General features: G+C 48.7%; 2 protein-coding genes across 2 annotated transcripts in view; one reads left to right on the top strand and one right to left on the bottom strand.

Annotated features, from left to right (window-relative positions):
* Nucleotides 1–22605, bottom strand: LOC115904067 (transmembrane protein 151B-like). The gene is made up of 2 exons (XM_030949151.1): nucleotides 22475–22605; nucleotides 1–3397 (listed from the first exon to the last, which is right to left on the bottom strand). Exons 1-2 carry the CDS (start codon nucleotides 22562–22564, stop codon nucleotides 1967–1969), a joined length of 1521 nt encoding a protein of 506 aa, XP_030805011.1. The 5' UTR covers nucleotides 22565–22605; the 3' UTR covers nucleotides 1–1966.
* The window catches only part of LOC115904066, a 19845-nt gene continuing 18492 nt past the window's right edge, over nucleotides 21969–23321 (top strand). Inside the window, exon 1 of the mRNA XM_030949149.1 lies at nucleotides 21969–22015. The gene's annotated coding sequence lies outside the window, so the exon portion shown is untranslated. The remainder of the gene's footprint in view (nucleotides 22016–23321) is intronic.

Below are 23321 nucleotides of genomic sequence, written 5' to 3'. Positions count from 1 at the left end.
CATTTGCAGCAGGTTAACCAGGTATTTCCAATGTTTCCATTTCTGGAGTTGAAATAAACACAGCACATCAAAACAGAGTCATCAAACAAAACCAAAGTGTATTTAACATGGTGCAACAGTCAATGCCATAAGAAATCACCATATAAGTATGCAGAGTTACATATAATCTACACATATGACTTTACAAATTTCATATTACATGTTGATACACACAAAATGGACTTGGGAGGAAGCACTTGTTGCCAGCCCCTCTGGGGGCTCAGTTTCTTACCTACTTGTAAGGTAGGGTGAGACAACACTGGTTTTGAAAGTGACCTATGTATTGCGATTATATTGCATTCTCCTGTGAGTCAGAGTGGATAATAATCTCCACCAGCCATGTGACAAAGGGGTATGGAGCTTGCTCAGCATACAACCATCCCTTGTGGGATGGAGGTCTGGCAGGTGCGAGGTCCCTGGTGGGTCCTCAGTGTGGCCACAAGGTTCTCGGACCAGCCCCCGGCTCTCGGAGGGGGCCAGACGAGGGGGGCAGAGCCCACAGCCCAGAGTGCAGTGGCACGCTCTGTCAGGACCAGACACCTTGTGGATTTGGAGAGGCTGGCACTATTCTGGAAGGTGCTACACCTGCTCCAGGGGAAGCCTTGCAGGAAGAGCTTGGAGCCCCAGCAGGAGTGGCCAGTGGGGCTGGCTCCCAGCTGCGCTCTCTGCCTGGGGCTGGGGTGGCACCACATCTCGCCTGGGAAGGTGAAGTGGGCTGCAGACCAAAAGCCCTCCTCAGGGCACACAGAAAGCTGAAAGGTAATGTAGGCAGTCCTACAACTGCTGTAATAGACACTGTGGGTGGAAGAGCTTCCTAACAGCTCCAGACTCTCTGTGGGAGGGTTAATACCATATTTGCCTTTCCCTCCCCAGCCCCTCTCCCCTTGTCAAGCCTGTGCTGCTGCACTCAAGTCGAAGGAATGAAACAACCACAAACCAGGCCTACTGTCCTAAAAATAGTGGCATTAACAGGGCACTAATCTACATTATGGCTCTCGATGATTGCTATCAGGGGTGGAGCTGGACAAGGTAAACTACAGCTGGAAATGCAGCAGCGTCTCTGCTGCAGACCAGGCAGGGCAGTGTGAGTAAAGGGCATTTTGCTATACTGGTGTACATCACTGCTCCTGAAAGAAAGTCCTCAGCACTTCTCAGGGGCTTCATTTGTGGTTGTGTGAGCAGTCAGTGACATTTGTGCCATGAAAACCTTACTTTTGCCCAATGGAAGATAATTACACCCTGAAAGATATCCTCACTGGCAAAACCCCAGAAAAACTGTAAAGCAGAAGTGAGAGAACTGAAAAAAATGGAAGATGAGGGTAAAGAGAGAGGAGAAGAGCATGAACAAAGGACAGAAGGAATGACAGAAGAAGAGGAAAAAAAGACTGGGGAAAATAAAATTTTTAAGAAAGCACCTTGTTTGGGGTTTGCAGGAGGTGACTCAGCACCTGCAGATCTGAATTCTCCTTCTGACTTGACTCTGGCTGGCTGTGTTTCTTGTGCCTTGCTCTATCTAAGGTTCTTACCTTGCAAAGCATCCAGGAGGGCAAATGTACTGGCAAAGCACAAGCACTTAAAATCCTCCAGCAGCCACAACAACTAAATGCTGTGACTGAAATGCAAAGAAGAGAATGAGGGTGGGATGGGAGGAGAGGCAGGGAATCAAGGAGCAGAGGAAGGGTGAGGAGTGAAAGAGTGAGAGGAATGGGGAATGAAAGACATGGGAGACCAGGTGGAGGGGGAGAAAATCTTGGAAATGAGGTTAGGTGTTGGTCAGAGTCTCTATGTCCTCTTTCAATGGGAGGGGGAAGAGCTGAAACTTGTCCTGCTGACCTGCTGTAGAGACTGACACTTGCAGGCTCCCCATGGGTGTCACCTCTGCAATCCCTGTCCCAGAGCAGAGGAGCCAAGTGACCACGGAGGCCTGTCACAGAGAGGTTTCTAGGCAGGAGGAACGCCTGATGTAGAAATGCCGCCTGTCCTGCCCCTCCGGCCTGTGCACGATCAGGACAGGGAAGAATCGAGCATCGTGGTAGGTGGGGGGGTTCTCGTTGACAGCCAGCTGGCTGGAGTAGGAGCAGCACTGCTCATCCTGGCAGCCCCGCTCTGCAATGCTGCTGCTGCGGCTCCTCCAGAGGCCCGTCCTGTGGGAGCCATGGACACGGCAGAGGGAGAAGCGGCTGGTGTTGAGGGAGAGGCGGGAGTTGCCGCTGCAGCTGTGGAAAGCGTGGCGTGAGAAGATGGAGGAGGTGCTGGAGGCGCGGTTGCAGCGCTCACAGCCGTGGGCCGTTTGGCCGTAGCGACACACCGTGTAGCTGTTGTAGGCCGGGGAGCTGGCCAGATCCATGAGCATGGCCTCCGAGTAGCTGGGGATCAGCTGCCGGTTGGTGCAGATGTGCCACTCCAGCTCGGTGCTGTCCTGCGTGCTGTCCCGGGGCATGCGGTACCGGTACAGGGGCTCCTCCACCGCTGTGGGCGCCGTGTACTCCAGGCCCAGCAGCTTCTCCACGTGGTAATGCACATAAGCAGTCCGATACTCTATGAGTACCCTGAGCGGCCACGAGATCATCAGGATAGCTGCCACCCAGAAAGCATAATGGGACACGTACCACGGGAGGTGATCCGGGTCTCCGTAGGCCATCATAAGCTCTTTAAAATCCACATTTTTGAGCTGCATGCCTTCCCTCACCTCCATGTAGTCATCTAGCCCCTCAATCTCTGTGAAGAAGTGAGCTCTCTGAGTCAGGTAAGAGTTCTCAGACTCAATGTTGGCAAAGCTGAAGCACTTGGTGAACCTCAGCTTGGTGGCTGTATAGCTCTCCAAGCCCAGGAGCTCTTTAGAGATGTCCTTGTATCCACAGTGAGAGTAGTCAAACTCAGCTTCAGCCACGTGTGTGTTGACCCTCTCGTGGTAGACCTGTGTGGTGGTGTAGGCATCACCGTTGCGGTACCGGGTCACCTGCCGGGTTCGCCGTACAAAGTGGTAGCTGATGGCCTTCCACCAGATGCACGGAGTGGCTTGCTGCATGCGGTTGATGCACTCGTACACACTGTCCACGTCTGCCTTGTACTGCAGCTCCCTCTTGACGTGGCAGTGCCAGCACTCCACCAGGTACACCACGTACAGCATGGAGAGGAAGGCCAGCGGGATATAAACATAGCCATCCGAGCACGGGCTGTCATGGTAGATCATAGACTTGCCCTTGAAGGAGCTATCAAAGCTGAGCTTGGTGACTCTGGCCAGCTGACACCAGGCCACTGCACCCAGGCAGCCATACATGAGGATGGAGAGGAGGAGGCATTTCCAGTGGGACTCTCGGCACATGCAAGCACTCAGGGACTGTTTCACGGGGCGTTGCTTCAATCACACCGTGCAAGGGGAGAGAAAGACAAAGAGAGAGCGAGGAACCTGTCAGTCACGCTGCTTTGCACAACACACACAGTGGCTGCTTGCCATCAAGGCTGTGTCTGGCTTTTCTCTCGACTCCCTGAGAACTGGGACACCACCCTACTTAATAAAAATGTCAATATAAACAGAAACACCCTGCCAGGGACAGAGGGCTCTGGTCAAAGCTCTTTCCTTGCTTCCCTCTGGCTCTGGGGAGGGAAGTTGTTTGTGCAGCAGTGACATACTGTGCTCGCACCCTGGCCAGATGGGCACCTCTGCAGGGAGCAAGACAGGTCCCTATCTCCTTCTCCCTGCCTGCCACCAGCATCATTTACACACCCTGCCATCTTCAGAGGTCAAGAGTGTTGAGCAGGTGAGCAGCCAAAAGTGTGGGGCTGTGGAATTGCCCCTTTGCTTTGTGAGTGTCCCATGCTTAGGTTCCCACATGCTGCTGTTGGGGAGGCTCAGGAGCAGTGTCTGTTGCAGAGCTGCGGCCCCACAGGTTGTGCCAGCCCAGGAGGACCAGCACTTCACGAAGCTAAAGCTGCTGCCTGACTCAGAGCTGACTCACATCCAACCCTGAAACCTACCAAATGATCGACACCATTTTCTTGGAGATGAGCCATCAGGAAAATGACTAGATTCAAGCACATTTAGTTGAAAAAATTGTCAAGATTACTGCACGATGCAGCATTGCTTCAGGCTGGTTACACCAGCTCTGACCTAAAATACTTGCAAGCTTCAGTGCTGAAGCTAAGGGTGTATGCGTGAATATTTAAAACAGCACACCCCCCTCTTCAAGGCCCAAAAGTCGGGCTGGGAGCAGAGCTGGGTTCACACTCCTGTACTCCCACTTTGTCCCCTGAGAGGGCACAATTGCAGTCCCTACCCCAGCCTGGTGCAGTGAATCAGCTGCATTGTCATGTGATGTTCAGCTATAAAGAAAAATGCCAAATGGAGCCAAGCAGCTCCAACAGAGTGTGTCCCTGCAAAGAGCAGTGCCAGCATGAGTTACACCACTGGCTGACAGCTGTCTGTCTGTAGAGAGTGCAGGAAGAAAGATCCCCACTGCCCTAACTGGTAATGAGGAGGGCTGTTTGCATCCCTTTGGTTACTCCCATCCTCTCCCTCTCTCCTAACTGAGGAAATGACAGTGAGAAAGCAGATACACACTGATACTCATGCATCATCATGCCCTCTGCCGAGCCTGATTTCATGCAAAAATAGAAGCACACTGTTACTCCTTCTCCCAAGGGCCCACCTCTAATGCATCAAACTGCTCTGTAGATGCCAACAGATGCGAGGTTCAGGAAATGTCTTCTCTTTCTTTCTCCACAGACAAATTTCTCCCCAAGTAAAGCTTATCTTGGACCTACAGTGGTTAGGACTCAGTAAGTGATCTTGAACCAGCAAGGAGTTTAAGAAGCAGAATCTTGTAACTCAGGAAATAATAGCATGGTGCCACTGAAAAGAGGAGTTTGCTGTCTTCTCAATAAGATGGAAGCATTAGCATCTAACTTTGCAGGGCCATAGGGTCAGATTTAACACTGCTTCTCTCTTTTTTTTTTTCCTGACACAGAAAACCACTCCTAAGGAACCACAGAGGGTTTATGACTTGCTGAGAACACTGCAAAACTAAATTTCATGGGGTTTGGTTTTTATTTCATAGCTTTTAATCTGACACTGTATAAATGCAGAGTAATTTTACTGATTTTAAGAAGTTACACCAGTATATACTTGCAGGGACTTAGGGCAGAATCTGGCCCTTGATTGTTCCTGATGCATCCAGAAGGAATCTGTAAAAGAGTTTATATTCTTATCCCAAAACTTTTGTACATATGTCAGAATAAAGTATAATTATTCTGGGCTTTATTATGGCTTCTGAATTCTCTTAACAGCAGGTAAAACAGATGTAGCGAAGCTCAGTGGGTTATAAAGTACAGAGTACATAACTTCTGTAGGTAGGGCAGTGAAGAAAACCCAGTATAGGTAAGAATAAGGCTGTTTTTCTTAGCCTTTTGCATGAAACTTAGAGGAAAGCTACAAGGTGGCTTCAGGCAGCCCCTAAATCAGCTAAAAAGTAACTAGAGAAGTTTTGGGAGTGAATCCTCTACGTGCAGCCTATGTGCAGTTACCGTGACAACTCTTGAAACTCTTATCAAATGTGCACTGCTCAGTGTCAGTGTGGTTACTGCCCCAATGTAGGCTTCTGCCCTAGCTGTACACTGGACCAGGTCAGAGCCCCAGGCTCTCCTGACTCACAGGAAACGCACTGGAAATTACTGACTTTTATTCTTTGTCTCTTTTTGACACGAAACTGGAGATTTCAACTTCTATAGTAATGCAAAATACAAAGTGTAATGAAGCTCGATCCTTTTTTTTCCTCCCTTGAAGGTTTTCTGAGGTGACATCTCTCTATTCCAGGCCCTGAGACTGTGCAGAAGGACAATATCCCGATACATGAATTTGTGTTCTCATTCAGGCTTCTGCAGCTACCTCTCATTTAAAGTCACTTATGGTTCACACAGTGAACAGTGCCAGTGGACCCACCAAAAAATGTCCAGCAGTCAGTTTTAACGTGAGTGCTTAAGTCGTCCATGCAGCTCCAGGAGTCCCATTTTTTCTATGACTTGTTGGAAGCACTGTCAGCCTGGCCCTGGGCACAGCCAGGCAACAAGGCTGTCCCATGCCAGTTAGGCATGACTGTTTGCCAAAGGCACTGCAATCCCACCTTCTCTTTATCTCACTTGCTTTGACTAACAACGTCTCTGTGGTCCAGCCTGCAACCCACAGGCTGGCTTCTGCCCAAGGAGTGGTTCAACCAGCCCTGATGCTTAGGGCTATCAGAGGCCATATCAGAGTGGGCAAATGCCTCCTAATGTGCTCATCTCCATGAAATGCCTTGTCCCCTTTCGGGGATGAGATCGCTCTGATTCCACCAGGCCTAGAGCAGCACCCAGCTGGGTTGGCAGTAGCTCAGAGGTTGGCAGGTCCAAGATGACATTTCTGTATGCATCCTCTGGAGGCACTTCAAAATGGTTCTTCAACCCACTGAAAGGGCTGGATCAGCCCAAGACAGATTTTCTCCACTATTCTCACAGCAGCCTGCAAAAAAGGCAGCTTCTCTCCTCCTTGCATTAGTGAAAATATGCAGCCATAGAGCCCACAGCCACATCTGATTCACACACCTAGTCCAGTTCAGCAGGGCCTTCATGTTCATAACCCTTTGGTAAAAAACACAAGTTCTTTCACCTGGCTTTTCTGACCCACTGTGTTGCTCCTGCTGTTGTTCCTAAGCAAAGCCCAGTCTCTGCAGGTCCTCAGTTATAAAAGGATCTCTCTTCCAGGGTCTACCTCCCCTGCTGTCCTGCCTGTTTCAAGTTCTGACCAAGTTCATCTGGCCTACAACCCCCTATTTCTCTTTCTCTTTGCTGAACGATCTAACACAATTATACTATCAGAAACTTGTAAGAAAGACACGAAATAGAACATAACTACAATAAAGCTTCAGACATTCAAAAATCTAATAAGGAACTATATCTTTTAATCTCTTTCTGCATAACAAATTCATTAATATGTTAAACCAGTGGCTCTCAGACTTTATTAATTAACATACCACCTTCTTACAAGAATTATGTTTGTGGTACTGTGTGGAATTTTCTCCTTTCAGTACACAGTGTTTCAGATTGAAACAGGGCAAGCTTGTATTTCTGGATGAGTACAATAAATGGTTAAGGAAACCAGTAATTTCCATGATAACTCGGGCTAGCCAGCAAACAGGAGTTGCATTCTTTGAGGAATACTGTGGCATCTGTGTTATTTTCATGTGGAATAAAAGCATGACCCCTGGAAAATCTTAAGAGAGAAACATAACTCAAAGAAATAAATGAAGAAAGAAAAGACAGAGAGCCTGGCAGAAAGCCAGAGCCAAACAGAGAGTAGAATAGAAGGAGGTTCACTTATCAGGCACTTTGGTTCTCCAACCCAAACCAAGAGAGATGTCCTCCCTCTCCTGCTTATGGTGGGCTTTGCTTCGAGCTTTGCTTCCAGCATTGACCTGAGAAACATCCTGACAGATTATATGAGGCACAAGTTGCCCAGAGAAGTTGTGGATGCCCCATCACTGGAAGTGTTCAAGTCCAGGTTGGACAGGTTTTGAGCAACCTGGTCTAGTGCAGCATCTCCCTGCCCATGGAAGGGAGCTGGAACGACAGGAGCTTTGAAGGTCACTTCCAACACAAACTGTTCTGTGATTCTACAACCACATATTGCAAAGAGGAATGGATTTTTCAAATCAAACGTTTCACCCAAAAGGTCCCAACCAACTCTGATGACAGTACAAATGGTAAAAATCCCCTATTATGAACGGAATGCCATGAAGCACCACAGCTGAGCTGTCAGTATCACTGTTTATGAATTTCAAGCTGTGTTAAATACACATGCTGTTAATAACATCTTGCTAGTCTCTGGCATGCTGCTGAACTGCTTTCAGAGGCCTCCTTCTCATTGCACCTGACTGGATTGGAAACTCTGGGTAACTCTTACTGAAACTATCCATAATCACATGCCAAAATTCACTTAATTCTTCCACACTTAAAAGCAGTAACCAAAAATATTTTCCAAATTCTTTAGTAGATATCAGCATGAATGAGGAAAATGCCATGAGTGAGAGGTGGCATGAGTGGGGAGGGCTGTGGGTGTCTGTGTCGTGAACCTTGTGGAGAGTGACAAGGCTTAGGGATAGCCTGCCCTGAGCTGTCCCTACCCCCAGGCAGTCAGTCAGCCCCACAGTGCTGCTTCTGTGCTTGATTTCTTTGGCCCATCATTTCTAGAAAGCTCAGACAGAGCAAAGGCTGCGTATCGCTCAGTCAGCTCCATATGGTTTGTTTGCTCTCTGGTGGTGTGGAGCACTCTGAGACACTAAAATGATAGATGCTATTTAATTTGTGGCCATAGTCACTGGAAAATAGTCTGGAAATCCCTAACTGTTGATGGAGAACTGGAATTTCAACCGACACCTGTAGGAGACAGGAGTTTCCAGGCTGGCAACATTTCAATTATTTCTTCTTTAAGAAACTCAGCTTGCAAATGATAAAACACCCAGGCAGTGGCTGAAAGGTAAATTGCCTTCAAAGGCACCCTCTGATGGCAGATGTCCAAGATCAAAAGCATGTTTGCAAGGGCTGAGGTGAAGCCTCCTTTGCACAGGCATACCCACCCAGCTCCTCCTGGCTCAACAGCAGGCAGGTCAGGTTCTGGCTGCAGCAACCATTATTAAAACCATTCAAACGTGCTCTGTGCTATAGGAGAGTGCAGATTTGGGCTGTTAATCTCGCCTAGAGTAAAGAGGTGGAGAGAGAGAGTCAAGGGGGTGTGCACAGCCTGGCACATCCCCTGCTTAACATTTGGAGCCGAACGTGCTCTGGTGGCCAGGAACAAAGGCCTGGTGGTCAGGGTTTTGGCTCTCTGACCCATCCCCTGATTCCTCACAAGTGACCAGATTTAAGACACTGGTAGGTAAGTTGTACCTGGTAACCACCCTAACTGAGCCTGAAAGTGACTGCACTGGGGGTGGCAAAGAATGAAAAAAAAATTACTTTCCCTCAAACCCCGATTTTTCCTTAAAAGGTATCTTCAAAATGTAACACTGATGCTAAAGAATGAGAACAACACATTTCTGGAAAAGCAAATCGTGCTTATGACTCTAGGTCCCCTTTCTCTTGATGGCTACATAGAACAAATTAATTCCTCAGGCAGAAGCCAAAGCGGTCTGGCTATCCCTGTTCCTCTAAAGGAGCTCCCCACTTAGCAGGAGGAGGAAGGGCCACATTCAAAGAAGCCCAGACTGATTCCACCAGCCCAGGTTTTTGAATGCCTAACCTGAAACTCTGGTGCCTCTGTTTACCAGTGTTGGCTTGCTGCTTTTCCTGGCCTCTGCATACAAGTGTGGACTGAGCAGGACTCAGCCACCAGCCATCCACTGGTGGCAGGGATTCTTATTTGAGAATAAACAACCAGACAGTTCTTCAGCCCTTACAGGTAGTCACAGAAATTTATCCTACCAACTTTGCAAGGTTATGCTGGGTCAGGAAGATTCAGCTTATATTACAACCCAATTTATATCTACACTTTAAGACTGGAAGACACTATGCCTTCTCCTCATATCTCCTGTGTCTCACAGGCAACACAATTTCACTTTGCCATCCTATGGACAGCCCAGAAACCAGTGGCTGGTAAAAGCTCCTCTTCCATAAATAAACTCTGTTTCAGCTGATAGCCTAAAAGAAATGAAGAACCTGCCATTCCTTTTGAAATTTGTTCTGGCGATGAACTTCTATTGCCTTTGTAATTTTGTCTGGCTTCAGCCCCCACTCACGGCAGGAGGATGCCCATTCTCCAAGTGATGAAAGACTTTTTTTATATGACTGCCTTCTCACCCAGAAGAGACTTCTCCAGTCTAATTATGACATCTCTCAGCTTTATTTTTGACAATTTAAAGGAGCCAAAGTGTTCAAGTCCTTCACTTCACTGTTCTACCTCTTTCTAGTGCTCTGCTCTCTCTTCAGCTCTGCTCTCTCTTCACCTTGAGATTCTTCTTAAGTCTATACCTTGCAAGTAAATACAGGACTTGCACTTATTTCACTGGCATCATACCAAGAAATAAAATCACCTTCCACTCCCACTCATTCCCCCTTTTTACTGTCTTCAAGGGTTGCATTAAGATATTTCTGCCCAACAAGATCCCAGAAGTTCACGCTCAACCTCTCACTCACTTGGCTCCCAGGTGTTTTTGAGTCACTCTTTTTTAGGACAGCTGAAAGGTTGGCTCTACTCTCCATCCTGAAATGTGTAACTTCAGATTTGGCTTTGGATTGAGTAACTAAATTATCAAATTAAGGAGATCTCTAAACAGAATTGTGCTTATCTCATCATTATAGACCTGCCTGCAAATGTTTGTGCCAACTGTAAATGCTACCAGCAGTGGTTTTATGCCTAATTCCAGTGAACAGTGTCAAATCTGGTAATTATTCCTGCAGAACTCTGCCAGTCTAATAGCTAAATACCCCATTAACTTAAACAAGACAACTGTTTTCACAAAGCTAAGTGGCAATCACAAAAACAAGGCTGTAAGCATTATGTGGACACTGAGGTGCTCCTCACATTTCCAGTGTTCACTGCCAGGAATAATTCCATGAGTAGCTCTGCATACAATACTAAGAGAAAACCTCCCAAAGCTTCAGTAGAGCACATTATCACCTAGATTGCTATGTGTGACCTTCAGCAGTAGCCTAATTTTACTCCAGAAGCAGCTGTGTAGCAGTGTGGGCTTGAAGCACCTCCTGTTCTAGCTGCCTCAGTAGTGCTCACGGCATGCAAATGGTTACAGTGACACTGAAAAAAACCCTTGTTTTTTCCCCCTGCTGATTTCGACCAGCACAATAAATTTGAACTGAAAGTTGCCAAACTGACATCAATAGAAGGGGAAGAAATAGCCTGTGATGTCTAAAGGAAATATGCCAGATTATCTTGGAGTCACATTCTTTAAACATTTGATCTATAATTTTGAATTATCCCTGCTATTTCTTCATATGTTTCTATTGACAAAAGGACTTTTTCCTCTTCTGTCAGACTTTATTCTTCAGTCTCCTTGAAAACTCCAGCATGAGCTGTATAAGCAGAAAATATGCTGCCACAGCATGAGTTTATTCTGTTTGTTTTGTGGACAGTTTGGGGCCAAGCTTGACTGTCTGTGCCAGGTTCACAGACAGGTACCTGTGTTCCCCAGTTTCAAAAGCATTAAAATTCTCCTTTGGGGAAATCATGTCAAAAGCATTTCCTGTCCTTTTAAATCCCACGTGTTTGTCCTTGGTGGCTGACCTCAAGAGCTGCAAATTTCCTGAAGGAAAATGCTATCATGTCTAAAATGAAAGAATGAGAGAAAACAGAGGGTAGCAACGACGTGGCCTGAATGGAATTAGAGAAATGAGGAGGAAACACAGAAGGTGGGAAGAAGTGAAAGAGGGAAAAGGATAGCCAGGACATGCTCCAAATGCCAGTGCCACTGAGGCAGGGGGAGGGTGCTGGCAGGTGAGGATAGAGACCAGTCAGCCTGGGCAGGAGGGAATCATGCCCAGAGAAAGGACCTGGGTGAAGATTAATGGAGGCAGCACTAAGCCTGACAGCACCAAAGCATCCTCTGAGCCAGCAGTTCCCCCAGCCCATCCATGGAAAGCAGATACTCCTGAATGGCCGCCTTCTGGGAACTTCTCCAGAAACAGATCTATGCCCCTCTCTCCTCCCCAGAGCCTGGAAGGATAAGGCTGTGCTAAATTGAACCAGGGATTTCCACAGAGGTGAGAGCATACTGCAGGGCTGATGCTGCAGCTGCGTCTCAGCAGGATGTGGCATCACAGCATGCTCCTGCTCTCTGCCAAAACCTGGCTTTGGGCCTACAAGGTGACTTGGTTGTTTTCAACAACAAAACAAGCCCACATCTTTTGATTACTCACATAAGCAAAGAGTTAATCTTGTATTTTTTTTTCTATTTAGAAAGAATAATCTTCCTGACCATGGGGGAAAAGGAATGGGGGACACACTGACAGAGGACTGAGAAAAAAGAGATAAAATCAGCTAAGAAAGAAGAAAAAATGGTGGATAAATGAACATCAGTCATAACTGAATTTAGCCCTGTGGATTTATGCTTGTAATTAATATCTCCCAATGAGATACTTGAGAGGGAAAGAGTAATCACTAACCACAAGTCATACACTTTGGCAGGTGGTGACCAGAGTCTGGATGAAAGCAGAATTTTGTCTCTAACTATGACAGACTCCTCAATCTTGGTAAAGACAGGGCAGGGGAGGATGTTCCACCTCCTGATGGCAGGATATACCACAGAGAGGACCACTGAGTCCTTGCTAGACAAGCCCTAGGCTGTGCTATTAATCAAAACTGAGGAGAGCCCTTACACCAGGACCAGCCTCTAGTGCTGAGAAGGGCTTCATCACTTCTGCAGTGGACAGGGATGATGCAAGAACAAGGAGATTTCTATCCACTGTCCCCAAGCAGCCACAGCAGATGTGGGTGCAGCTATCATCTTCCAGCTCCTTAGCTGGTCCTGGTGAAAGACCAGCCTAAGAAGTCTGAGGTGACCAGGGAGATGACAATTGCAGGAGAAGTGCAACCTCTCACTGTTTTCCAGGGCTAAATGAACTTCCAGGTCAGATGCTCATTAGTACAGTGAGAAGGAGCCCAACAGGCTGTGCTAATCCAGACCTTGGTGTAATGGTGGGCAGAAGTGCTCCTCCACCGTGCGACCAAATCCTGGCACCACATGGGGTATCAGTAATAAGGCCTGGTAAGGAGAAAGGGAGATATTACAACAGCCATCTCATCAATCCCCTCCTGGGGAGCCTGAAACAAAATGCCTCCTGCCAATCCGTCTTGAACGGCAAGAAGCCCATTACCCCCAGCTCCTGCTGAGCCAGTAGCACAGAAAGGGAAATACAAGGGATAGAAGGCAACCAAAAAAACCTCATTTTGCATCAAAGATAATCTCCCTCCAGCCCTTGAACACATAGATGGGTTGCTGCACATCTATTTGTTCATCTGCCACGAAACTCCTGCGAGAATAAGAAGTTCCTGCAGGCAGGAGCATGATGTCAGTGTGCAGCAGAAATGCTGTTACTAGGTTTGAAAATAAGAACCTGCATCATGCATTCCACGTGTTTGTAGCGTCACTGGCTCAGGCGTTGGCAAGTGCCCTCCTGTGGTGAGCAGGCATTGTCTGGTTTCTCATGATTTAAATCCCTGTGGAGACATAATCTCCTCCTTCCATCGAGGGAGCTGTCAGGGGGAACACCTCAGGGTAGGCAGGTGCACAAAATGGTAGCGTTAAATCCTTTCCGCAGCAGAGCCTATGGCAGGACAAGTCAGAACTATGAAAAGACACAAATCTTGCTGATCCACCTGAATTTCAGATGCTAGGATGCCCCTGAAATATCATACAAAGACAGTCTGCTCTTTCACACACTAGTCATCCTCATGAATTCAAGCCAGCATCTGAAGGGGTAGAAAGCAGAGGTCAGGACAGAAGGAGTCTACAGTACTGTAAAATGTCAGATTCAGGATTAGGTCCTGCAGGATACATCTGAGTTCTTCAGGCAGAAATAAAGGAAATCCAAGAAAGAGAAGCCATTTGGATCCCTGCCAACATATATGCTGCTTATTACAGCAGGATGAGAAAGCCACTCAGTACAATACAAGGATGCATATGTGATTGTCATGAAGAATTTGGCCCTAAACACATCCATAAGTGATGCTTCCTCACTCTGCTCTAAGGAAAATTGTGCAGTTGCATCTTCAGTGCCAAGGAATCCTAGCAACAAAATGGTCATGATTTACAAAATAGAACTCAGGGCTATTTTTGTGGCAGCTTTTTACGAGATCACCAAAATGCTGCACTAACAAAATTACTGCTTTCCCCCCCAAATTGCTGATGTTGCTGGCACTGGCTTTTGACTCTGTATCAATTAAAAAAACATATTTGGAGGCAGAGGATTTTTCCCAGTAATGCCAATGCAATGAGTTCATCAGGAAAGGAAAGCTGGGATTCAAGCTGCCTCAGAGCAAGAACAGTTCTTTTTTCTATGCTTTAAGAGCCTGTTGTACTTAGCTCATATTACCTACTCCCCTGCCTGGAATGTTGGTGGGTTCCGGTTGACACGGGGTAAATTTCACAGGTATAACTAAATGGCTTGCCTCAACACTTATCAGTTAACTGATAAAAACATCACACAACCACAAGAATGCTCCTGGGATGTGGTTCCCAGCCACTGTTGGATTACTAAGGCCAAGTGAATGACAGGAGCCATAGCTGGCTGTGTCACTGGGTATTTTGCAGCCTGTCTCATGCCTAGGCAGCCCCTTCCCTCCCCACTACTGGGCCAGGCTGCACAGAAGTGCCCAGGCAGGTGCCCTTGCCCCTGCTCCCACACTGCAGGGACATCCTAAAAAAGGGCTGATGGCAGCATCCACCCATCTGTTCGTCCTGTGCCTGCAGTATGGAGAGATCCTCAGCAGTGTGCTCCAGCCTGTGAAAGCCAGACCCAGCTCCCTGCACCCCTGGCATGCTGCCAGCAGCACAAAAGTACCACGGCCCCAGGGATCAGCCAGGTGCAGCTTGCTGACTGGTGCACTGGTGTCCACTCAGTGGCTTTGCTGAGATAAAGGGAAAATTGACACCAGCCAAGGGAAAACAGAAGGGACAGTGGGACTGGCTCCCACTGCTTCAGCCCTTGAGGGATGGGGACAGCAGGGAAGGGAGAAGGGGAGAGTAGCTATCTGCCAGTCTCTGTGCTTGACAAAGTCTCATCTGGCTTCAACAGGAATCCTGTAATGTTTGCTTTGCTCCCACCTTTAGACAGCAGACGCAGCTCCCCAGGGGTGAGAGAGGAGCAAGCAGGGAGAGGAGGCTGGCTGTGCCCCAGCAGAGGGGTGCTCTCCTGTGCTGTGCACACCATCAGCCTGCAGCAGGGGATCTTAGTGCCACAGTCCAGCAGTGTACAGAAGCTCATTCCTTCTTGCTCTCAGCTTCCTAGGGTCATGGTGCTCTCCTCATCCTTGAGAAGCATGTCCTGTGTTCTCACCACTGACACAGGTCTTGTGTCCTGCCCAACCTTCCCTCAGCCTCAACATGGGGAAGTGAGGGACTGATCTGAAGCCAAGCTGGGCAACAGCTACAGACCAATTTTTCTGAGGGAAAAAGCAGAGAGCCAGTAAAGACATCCTTGTGAGGAAGAAGCCAGAGAGGTGTTAGTTCCACACCAGTTCTCTAGTTTGCAGCTTATTCATTGAATGCCTCTGTCATAAATGAGAAAAGTAGTTGATTATTATGAATCCCTTTTAATCCTTGCTCAGTCTAAAGGAACACCTTGAGATTTAAATGAAGGATATAGAAACAGCTCTCAAGTCCTCAGGAGGAATATGATCCAGGACTCATCTGAGCTCCTGTGAAGTCTGGGTAAATCTTTCAAAGGGATCTGTGAATGAAGGTTTGCCCAGAATCATAGTGTTTTATTTTTATCCTCACTTATTTGCAAGGCCATCCTTTTATCTAGCTAAACCAGAACAACATGGCTCTGTGATTTGAACTGTCAACTTCCACCCTTCCCATGTGTGACTTCCCAGCCAGAGCCCTTCAGCCACAGCTCAGTAGAGGCAGTGCCAGCCCCATGGTGCTGGGCTGCTGCAGCTCAGGCTCCAGCCATGCCAAGTCCCTTACGCTGCTGAGCTGAGCATCCCTCACAACAACACCCAGCCACTACTCAGACTTCAGCTGCTCTGTCAGGTTTGGGGAGTGTTTCCCCATCTCTGCACCTTGCTGAACACAGCTGCGACCTCAGTGTGTCAGGTTTTTATAATGGTGCTCCAGCTGAGCTAAGGGACTATCCCAGCAGCTAATGCTTCTATGGGTGAAACAAGTTTTCATTATAAATATAATTTCTCTCTCCTTCTTGCTTCTCTGCAAGCACATTCTGCAGCAATATGTGACAGCACAGCAGGAGAAAACTTCACTGAAAATTCATTTAAAAACCTAATGGTTAAAAGAGGTCCTGAGAGCCAGGATACCTGGCTTTTATTTCTTGCTTTGACTTTGACCTATGGCATGATGTCAGCACACCTTCTTACACCTCCTGAAGACAGTGAAAAAATAGCACTTATAAAGTGATTTCACATGAGAATTGCAGCAGCACACTCCAGGAAGGTACATCATCTTCATGTGAGCTGTTGCACCCTGCCACTCTGAGTACCAGCTGGTGGGAAGCAGAGGGTTTAGCTCCCTGCCCTGGCCTGCTGACAGGCAGTCCCCGGCAGAGAACCATGGAACACCTCAGGCCTGAAGACAGACTGTCATCCCCACCCTTTCAGCACATGCCCTCACTACACTCCTCTTCTACCAGGTACTGGACCCTCTGCCTGGCCACCTCACCTCTAGAAAGCCATGAAGGAGCTGTTCTCTTTATTTTTGGTGTTTAGAGGGACCCTAATGCTGGCAGGACTCTAATGCTGGCAGATGCTACCACCCCAGCCTCCATGGTGCTCTGAGCTCCCTCTGCCCACTGCAGGGTGGAGGAGATGGCACAGCTTGTTCCCGTGGGTGTGTTGTGCTCCACAACTCTTGGGCCAGCTCCTAAGGGCAATCAATCACACAAGTATGAAGAAGGCTTCCAGCCATAAATTCATCACCACAAATCACTTCTCTCCCAAAGCCATGACCTGCAGAAGTTTCTGACTGATCCCACTCTCCTCCCTGGTAATGTCACGTTATTAAGACTCCTCATTGCCAGTCACCTCAACTACCCACCCTTGGTTTCCCTGCCAGGAGCAGGACCCTCCATGACTGCTCCTTGCCCTTTGCTGTCAGCTCCTACCTTGCCCTGCTCTCACCAGCTGCTGGCTGTTTCCAGCCCATCTTCCCTGAGGCCCAGGCCTCTGGTGGCTGAATGCTGAACTGGGATTCAGTGTAATACCCCATTTCTATGGGAACAGTGCTGTGAGTTGGGATTCTCTGTGCATTATTCACCTGATGTAAAACCACAGAGGCCAAAAGTTCACACATTTCAGGGGATGTGAGCCCCCTCATCCTCCCCCAGTGGTGTGCGTGGCACCTTGAGAGAGGCTGCCAGCTACATCAGACACTGCTCCACAACTTGAACTCCACACTGGGAAGGCTGCCAGCCCCCTGTGCCACGCGCAGCCGGGCTCGTCCGTCCTTCCCACTCGTCATCTGTTTCAGGCACTTTTCTTCCTTGTTTTTACTGCAGGGCAGAGGTGCTGTGGGCAGAGCAGCCAGTGCTCAGGGAGAAGCTGGCATCGGTGCCTGTCAAAGGCAGCCTCAAGCCCTGTTCCCCCCGTGTGGGGCTGCTGACAGAGACCTGTCCAGCTCCACTGCAGCAGCGTTCTCTCTATAACACAGGGCTGGCTCCCCTGCAGAATGCTGCTGAAATGAAGCTGCCTCGGTAGAGTTTTGGGAAGTTAACAGAACTGTTACAGCAACTGTGACCTCAAAAAGTTTCCCTATGTGCTATTTTTAACTTTACAGGTCTTAAGCTCTGAGGAGTGCAATGAATGATTGGAGTCTGAAAGTGAACTACATTTTCCATTATTAGAACTTAAAAACTAATTAACTACTTAACCATACTTTATCCAAAAAGTAGAACTTGTGAAAACTCAGACACAGCCTCATCTGCTGTGTCACAACAGTGTCACTGTAACAACTGAAGGGCATTACAGGGCTGGTGACAGCTCAGCAGCCATTACTTTTGGTGTCAATTCATGACAATGTGTTAGGACACATGGAGAAACAAGCCCTACTCACTGTGGATTACCTAGGGATACTTTACTCCTTTTACTCTCTGTTTCCACAAAGTGTCTCCTTGCTGGCCATGATGTGAGCTATTTTATTCCAAGTTGTAGAAACAGATGAAAGGAAGTAAAGTGCTGCATTCCCAGGGAGAAGATACCTCCTACCTCACTCTTGCAATGGCTTGTGCTGATTGCAAAGCATCCTTGGTATCCACACTTCCCTTCTTTGGGAAGATCATCCTCTGGGGTCTCTGAATTGAGAAAGGGAGAACAAGGAGCTGGGGCTTCCAAAAAGTGTGCAGACCCATTGCCTTTCCACCAGTATCAAGTGACTGTCTGTCCACCTAAACAAACAGCATTAGAAACCAAGTCTGAAGGGGACCTACCACCAAGTCATCAAGTCTGTCCCTTCCCCATGATGTGACATCTAAACATTTAACAGCCATTTGCATAAATTGTCCATGTAACCCTCCAGCAGTAGAACCCCACGAGCTCCACAGTTGCTACAGTCCAGCACTTCATTGAGAAAATTCCCCTGCTGGAGGGGTTGGAAAAGTCAGCCTGAAGGACCAATTCACTTCATGCTCAGCAGAGAAGCAGAAGACTCTGCCTGTAGTGGCCCATACAGTTGGAGACCAGGTTGCCCTTCAGAGCTCAGACACATTCATTTGGTATTTCCTATTAATTTTTTAAAAACCCTTGACAGTTTCTCATGTGAAGTGCAGAGAAGACAGCCAACTCCAAGGCACCTAGAACAGACATGTGATCAGAAGATAAAGTGGGACAACAAAAAGAACTAAAGAAGAAAAAAGATGCAATGGCTCAGCTTGGATTTTCTTATGACAGAATCTGCAATGCAAATACTGCCTGAAACTGCAGGTTCATGAAAAATACTGCCACTCCTGATGGACTTTTCCCTTTGTCTCTATGAGGAAAATCATTTGGAACAAGGATTGAGGAACACTCTTTGATTTATGTGTGCTGAATAGACCAAGGGCAGGAAGGGAAGAGAGGGGCCTGTCCTATTAGACTTTCGTTCAAGAGGGGGAATATGCACTGAGCCTTAAAAAGATAACTGTTTGGGCAATCATACTCACTTGGGATGGTGACAGCCTTCCACCAGGCTAACCAGCACCTATCATTCAGGGGATTAGCTGAGCAGGTTTTTGCATGAGGTTTGGAAGATCTGAGGAGAAGAAAGAGAGTTTTCCTAGGAATCCTGTCTCACTCATTTCCTACCCTTCTCTGGACAGTGTCTGCCATGTGAGTGCCCTGGGCAGCTTTTGAAGGAGGAGTTTTACAAGGAAATAGCCCCTCTCTGGAAATTGATGACAACAATGTCTCAGCAGCTTTTGCTTAACCTCTCATCCACCTGGGTACAACTCAGCCCATGGATGGGGACAATTTAAAGCTAACTGGTCTGCTAGTAAGGGCTGTATGCCTGGTGATTTCAATGCCATGAAATAAGCCTTGACAAATAAAAGAAATGTTGGGGGAAAAGGATAAAAAAGATGGATAACTAAATGGAGTCAATGCCCCAAGCAGAAGGTGTGTCTCCAAGGGCACGCTGAAGAGGAAAGGTCCCAGCTACCCTTTTGACCTGAAAGCCTGTAAAACCATAGCCTGCACACAAGCACTATGTATGGTTTCTTAACTCATAGCATCCCTTTGGCATTGTTGTGACCACAAGTAGCACTTCACAAATTAGCCCCTGTTGTGTTTTGCAATGGCAACACGAGGAAAATGAGGCAGTTTTAAGTGGCCACTCTTTTCTGTAAAATATCCATCAGAAAGCCAATGACCGTGGGTTTCAGGAACATTGACCCATGAAGTTTCCCCTTTTATTTAAATAGCTTAACTGATTACATTATGTCATACCCGATTTAACTTTTTAAATATAGAAGAGAAGATAAAAACAGGCATAGACAACTGCTGTTTGACTTTGCCAGTACAAACAAGACAAATACATATTTCAAAATGTCAAGTGACTGCTGCTTTCAGCTTTCTTCAGTGATTACTTGGCTTTGGAAACAAAAAATGATGTTTCTGCTCACTAGCTTTGTTTTCCTGAAAAATACCCTCTTGATTTCCAACTAAGTTTTAAAGATTTTAATATTTAAGACCATTTCCCAACTGAGTTATAAATTGGCAGAAATTAAGAAAAGTCACTATCAACTCTTCGGTGTAGGTACAGGCTGTCACAGTAACAAGAAAAGCAGCCAGCCTACTATTTAACCAGGGCAGTACAGAGCAGCAGGTTCTGCTATTTCAGAGAGGAAAGCAAAGGCAAGTATCTCCAGAGAATCAATCTTCAGCAATAACTGCTGAAACATTTGGGAAAAGGAATCCTTTGCATACTCTCCCCTAAAAGATCTTGATTCCTCTTCACAAGAGTTTGTAGAATGGTAGAATCCTACACTAATAACAAAAGCACATCTGTTCCACGTCATTCAGCTTAAGCAATTAATGTTTCATTAGAAAAAAAGCCAAATCAGAACACTGTCAGGTAATCTGAGGGTTTGCTCTGACATTCAGCAAAGTCAGCAGGAAACCTATGTGGTCCTTGGCACAAGAGGACAAGGGCAGAGGCAGGTAACTGAACTGCTGCTCTCCTTCCTGCTCTGCAGCTGCACCTTTGCATGTCCTTCATTCAAAAATAAAAACAGACTTCAGACACTCTCTGTTCAGACATTCTCTGTTACTAGCTCAGGTTGTATTGACTTAATACCCAATAAAGGCAGTTTTCAGTCGTTGTTACCATTCAGGTCCATGCATTTGATTGAAGTGAAATCCATAAATGACATGGCTTAAAAGAGGAGCCCATTAAATGCCCATTTAATACCAATACCAATACAGGGTATTGGTATTAACATGCAATTGCAGGCCCAGGTGCAAAAGGACTATTTACATGGTGAAGGGGAAGGCATGAGGAAACACCAACATTGTAGGACTGCAGTGTTAAGATATCACAGGCGTTTGAGATATAGACTCAAATGTGCAAATGTTTGTGTTGGAACAGAAGAAGAACTGAGAACAGGATGAAAGAAGGAAGATACAGATAGTGCTTAGCAGAGAGATCAAGCGCTTTCTTTCTGCAAATGGCTTAGATGTTTTTATGGTGGACTTAATACATTGGAAAGCCTTCAGTAGCTCCTGGTCCTAGACCAAATAAATTAAAAATCCCTTCCAGCATTAAATATCTATTGATCATCTGCAGGGCTGTAATTACATTGTGCTCTACTGCTGGAACACCAGCTGTATCCTGGATCCAGCCACAGCTCTTCACAGTGAACTGTGTCGCAGGTGTTTAAAAAGCAATCAAACAGGAGAAAACCCTAATTTTCACCCATGAATGACAGTTTTTTCAACCTGAGCTGCAAAGCCAATCTTCAATTATAGGTAGTTTCAACTGCTGTTTGGTTTTCAGCTAAGGATCCTGCAGCTTCACATAGGCTTTGTGGATTTTTAGCCTTTCACATAGGCTACTGGATTTTGTGACTGTTGATGAGCCATGGGACCTGCTAACAAAAGCTTTAAGCAGACTAACTGCACATAGCAGTGTTCCAGGACTGCTTTCACTTCTGTTTTCAATTTTCTCTTCTCTAAGCCTGTTTCAAGGCTGCTCTCTGCATTCCTAGGAGCATGTACATTCATATTTAACTCCATATTATGAAGAAAGTTCACTCATTTCCATGAACCGCACATGGATCATATGACGTAAATGGCAGACCTGTCAAAACTGTTGGAAGCAAAGGCTACATTAGGCATAGAAGAAAATCCCGGGTATTTCTAAAACAGGACAGCTTGCTGTCCCAGGTGTGAAGGACAGCACACACACATTGTCCCCTACTGTCACACAGCCTGCAGTTCTGTCTGGCCAATACCTCGTGGCTCAGGATTCTGTGTCAACACACAGGCACATCCATTATTCCCTTTCTATGATGTGCAAGGCCACAGTAAGTGCTTCACAGATGATCTGAAGAAACATTATGTTATATTTTCTCTATGATTTCTGTTGCAGAATAGGCAACAGGAGTGCCTAGGCCCCAAGGGAAAAGGAGAGGCATGACCTCCTCCTTTGCCCCCAGACACCTGAAAGCCACAGAACTCTGGACTGCAAGCCCATTCTCATGCTCCTTGTGCCCCTCCGGCCACCTCCACCTCTGCAGTGCCTCGCAGAGCTGCAGTCTCCTTGACCATTTCACCAGTCCCAGGGAAGAGGTAGGCTCTCCTAGGCCAAAGCCCAAGGGGCTCATTTGGCCAAACTTCCACTAGGCAGGCCCCCTTTCGCCCCCGCTGCATCGTTCTGGTGCAGAGCCGCTGGCCCAGCCGCCGCCCCGAGCCCGGCAGCCAGCGCAGGGCTGGGTGCCGGGGGCCCGTCGGTAAAAGCCCGCAAGCGGCGGCCGCGGGGGTCCCGCCGGCGGCCCCGGCGCTGCAGGGCGCGGCGGGGCAGCACCGCAGCGCACCGCGGCTGCTGCAGGTACCCGGGCGAGCACTAGCTGCGCTCCTCGGTTCTCCCCGCGTCGCAAACACCCCTAGCCGGGGCACCCTCCTCCGCCGCGGCTCCCCACACCCCACACCGCCCTGCACCCCGTGCCCGCGCCGGGGCTGCTTCTGCCCCTCCAGTCTCCCCGGCCCGGCCCGGCCCGGCCCGGGGCGGACGCCCCCGCCGCCGCTCACCTCCTCCCGCTCGGCGGCGGCGGCCCCCGGCGCGGGGGTGCTGCCCGGCCCGCTTTCAGCAGCCGCCTCGGCTTCCCCCTCCGAGGACATCCTTGGCCATCACCGGCAGCTGCGGCGGCGGCGGGGGCTGCGGGACCCCGAGACGGCGGAGCCCCCCGCGGACCGCGCCCCGCGCCGCGACCGGGGCTGGGGCGAGCCGCCCCCCGCGCCCAGGGCCGCCCTGCCGGGTGCTCCCGACTCCCTCCAACATCCCAGGCAGGCGGGCAGGGAGGGAGGGAAGGAGGCGGCGGAGGGGAGGAGAGAAAGACGAGGCGGAGTGGGGGGGTGCCCCGGCCGCTCCCGGCCCCCCCAGGTGGGCAGGCGATTGCCCGGCGGCTCCCGGCGCGCTTCTGCGGGCGTCTGGGAGCTGCCGGGTATGCCCCCTTCCCGGGATACGACCTCGCAACCCCTACCCTTCCGGGGTGCCCTCTCTTGTCTTCTTCTCAGGGTGAGCTTCGCTCCCCGTCCCCGGGTGCGCCCCGCCCGCCCCGGTGCGCCCCCGCCGGCGGCCACCCCCTCTCAGCGCATCTTCACGCCTCCGCCGCCCGCAGCTCAGTCTCGGCCACTTCCCCCGCTTTTCCCCAGCGCCCGGAGTTCGCCCGGGCTGGCGGCGGGACGCGGCTCGGCAGCAGCAGCAGAAGGGGCAGAAGGAGGAGGAGGTGGAGGAGGAGGAAGGCAGCTCCGAGGAAGCGCTCCCTCACGGAGCAGCCCGACGATGCCCCACTCCCCTCCCTGGTCGCTGGACCTGAGCACCGGGAACGGAGAGCAGCGCTGTCGGGACGGAGCTCTGGGGCTGCCCCCGCACCCC

Source organism: Camarhynchus parvulus, chromosome 5, assembly GCF_901933205.1.
Source record: "Camarhynchus parvulus chromosome 5, STF_HiC, whole genome shotgun sequence".
Taxonomy (NCBI): domain Eukaryota; kingdom Metazoa; phylum Chordata; class Aves; order Passeriformes; family Thraupidae; genus Camarhynchus; species Camarhynchus parvulus.
This window is presented reverse-complemented; position numbering and strand designations above follow the sequence as displayed.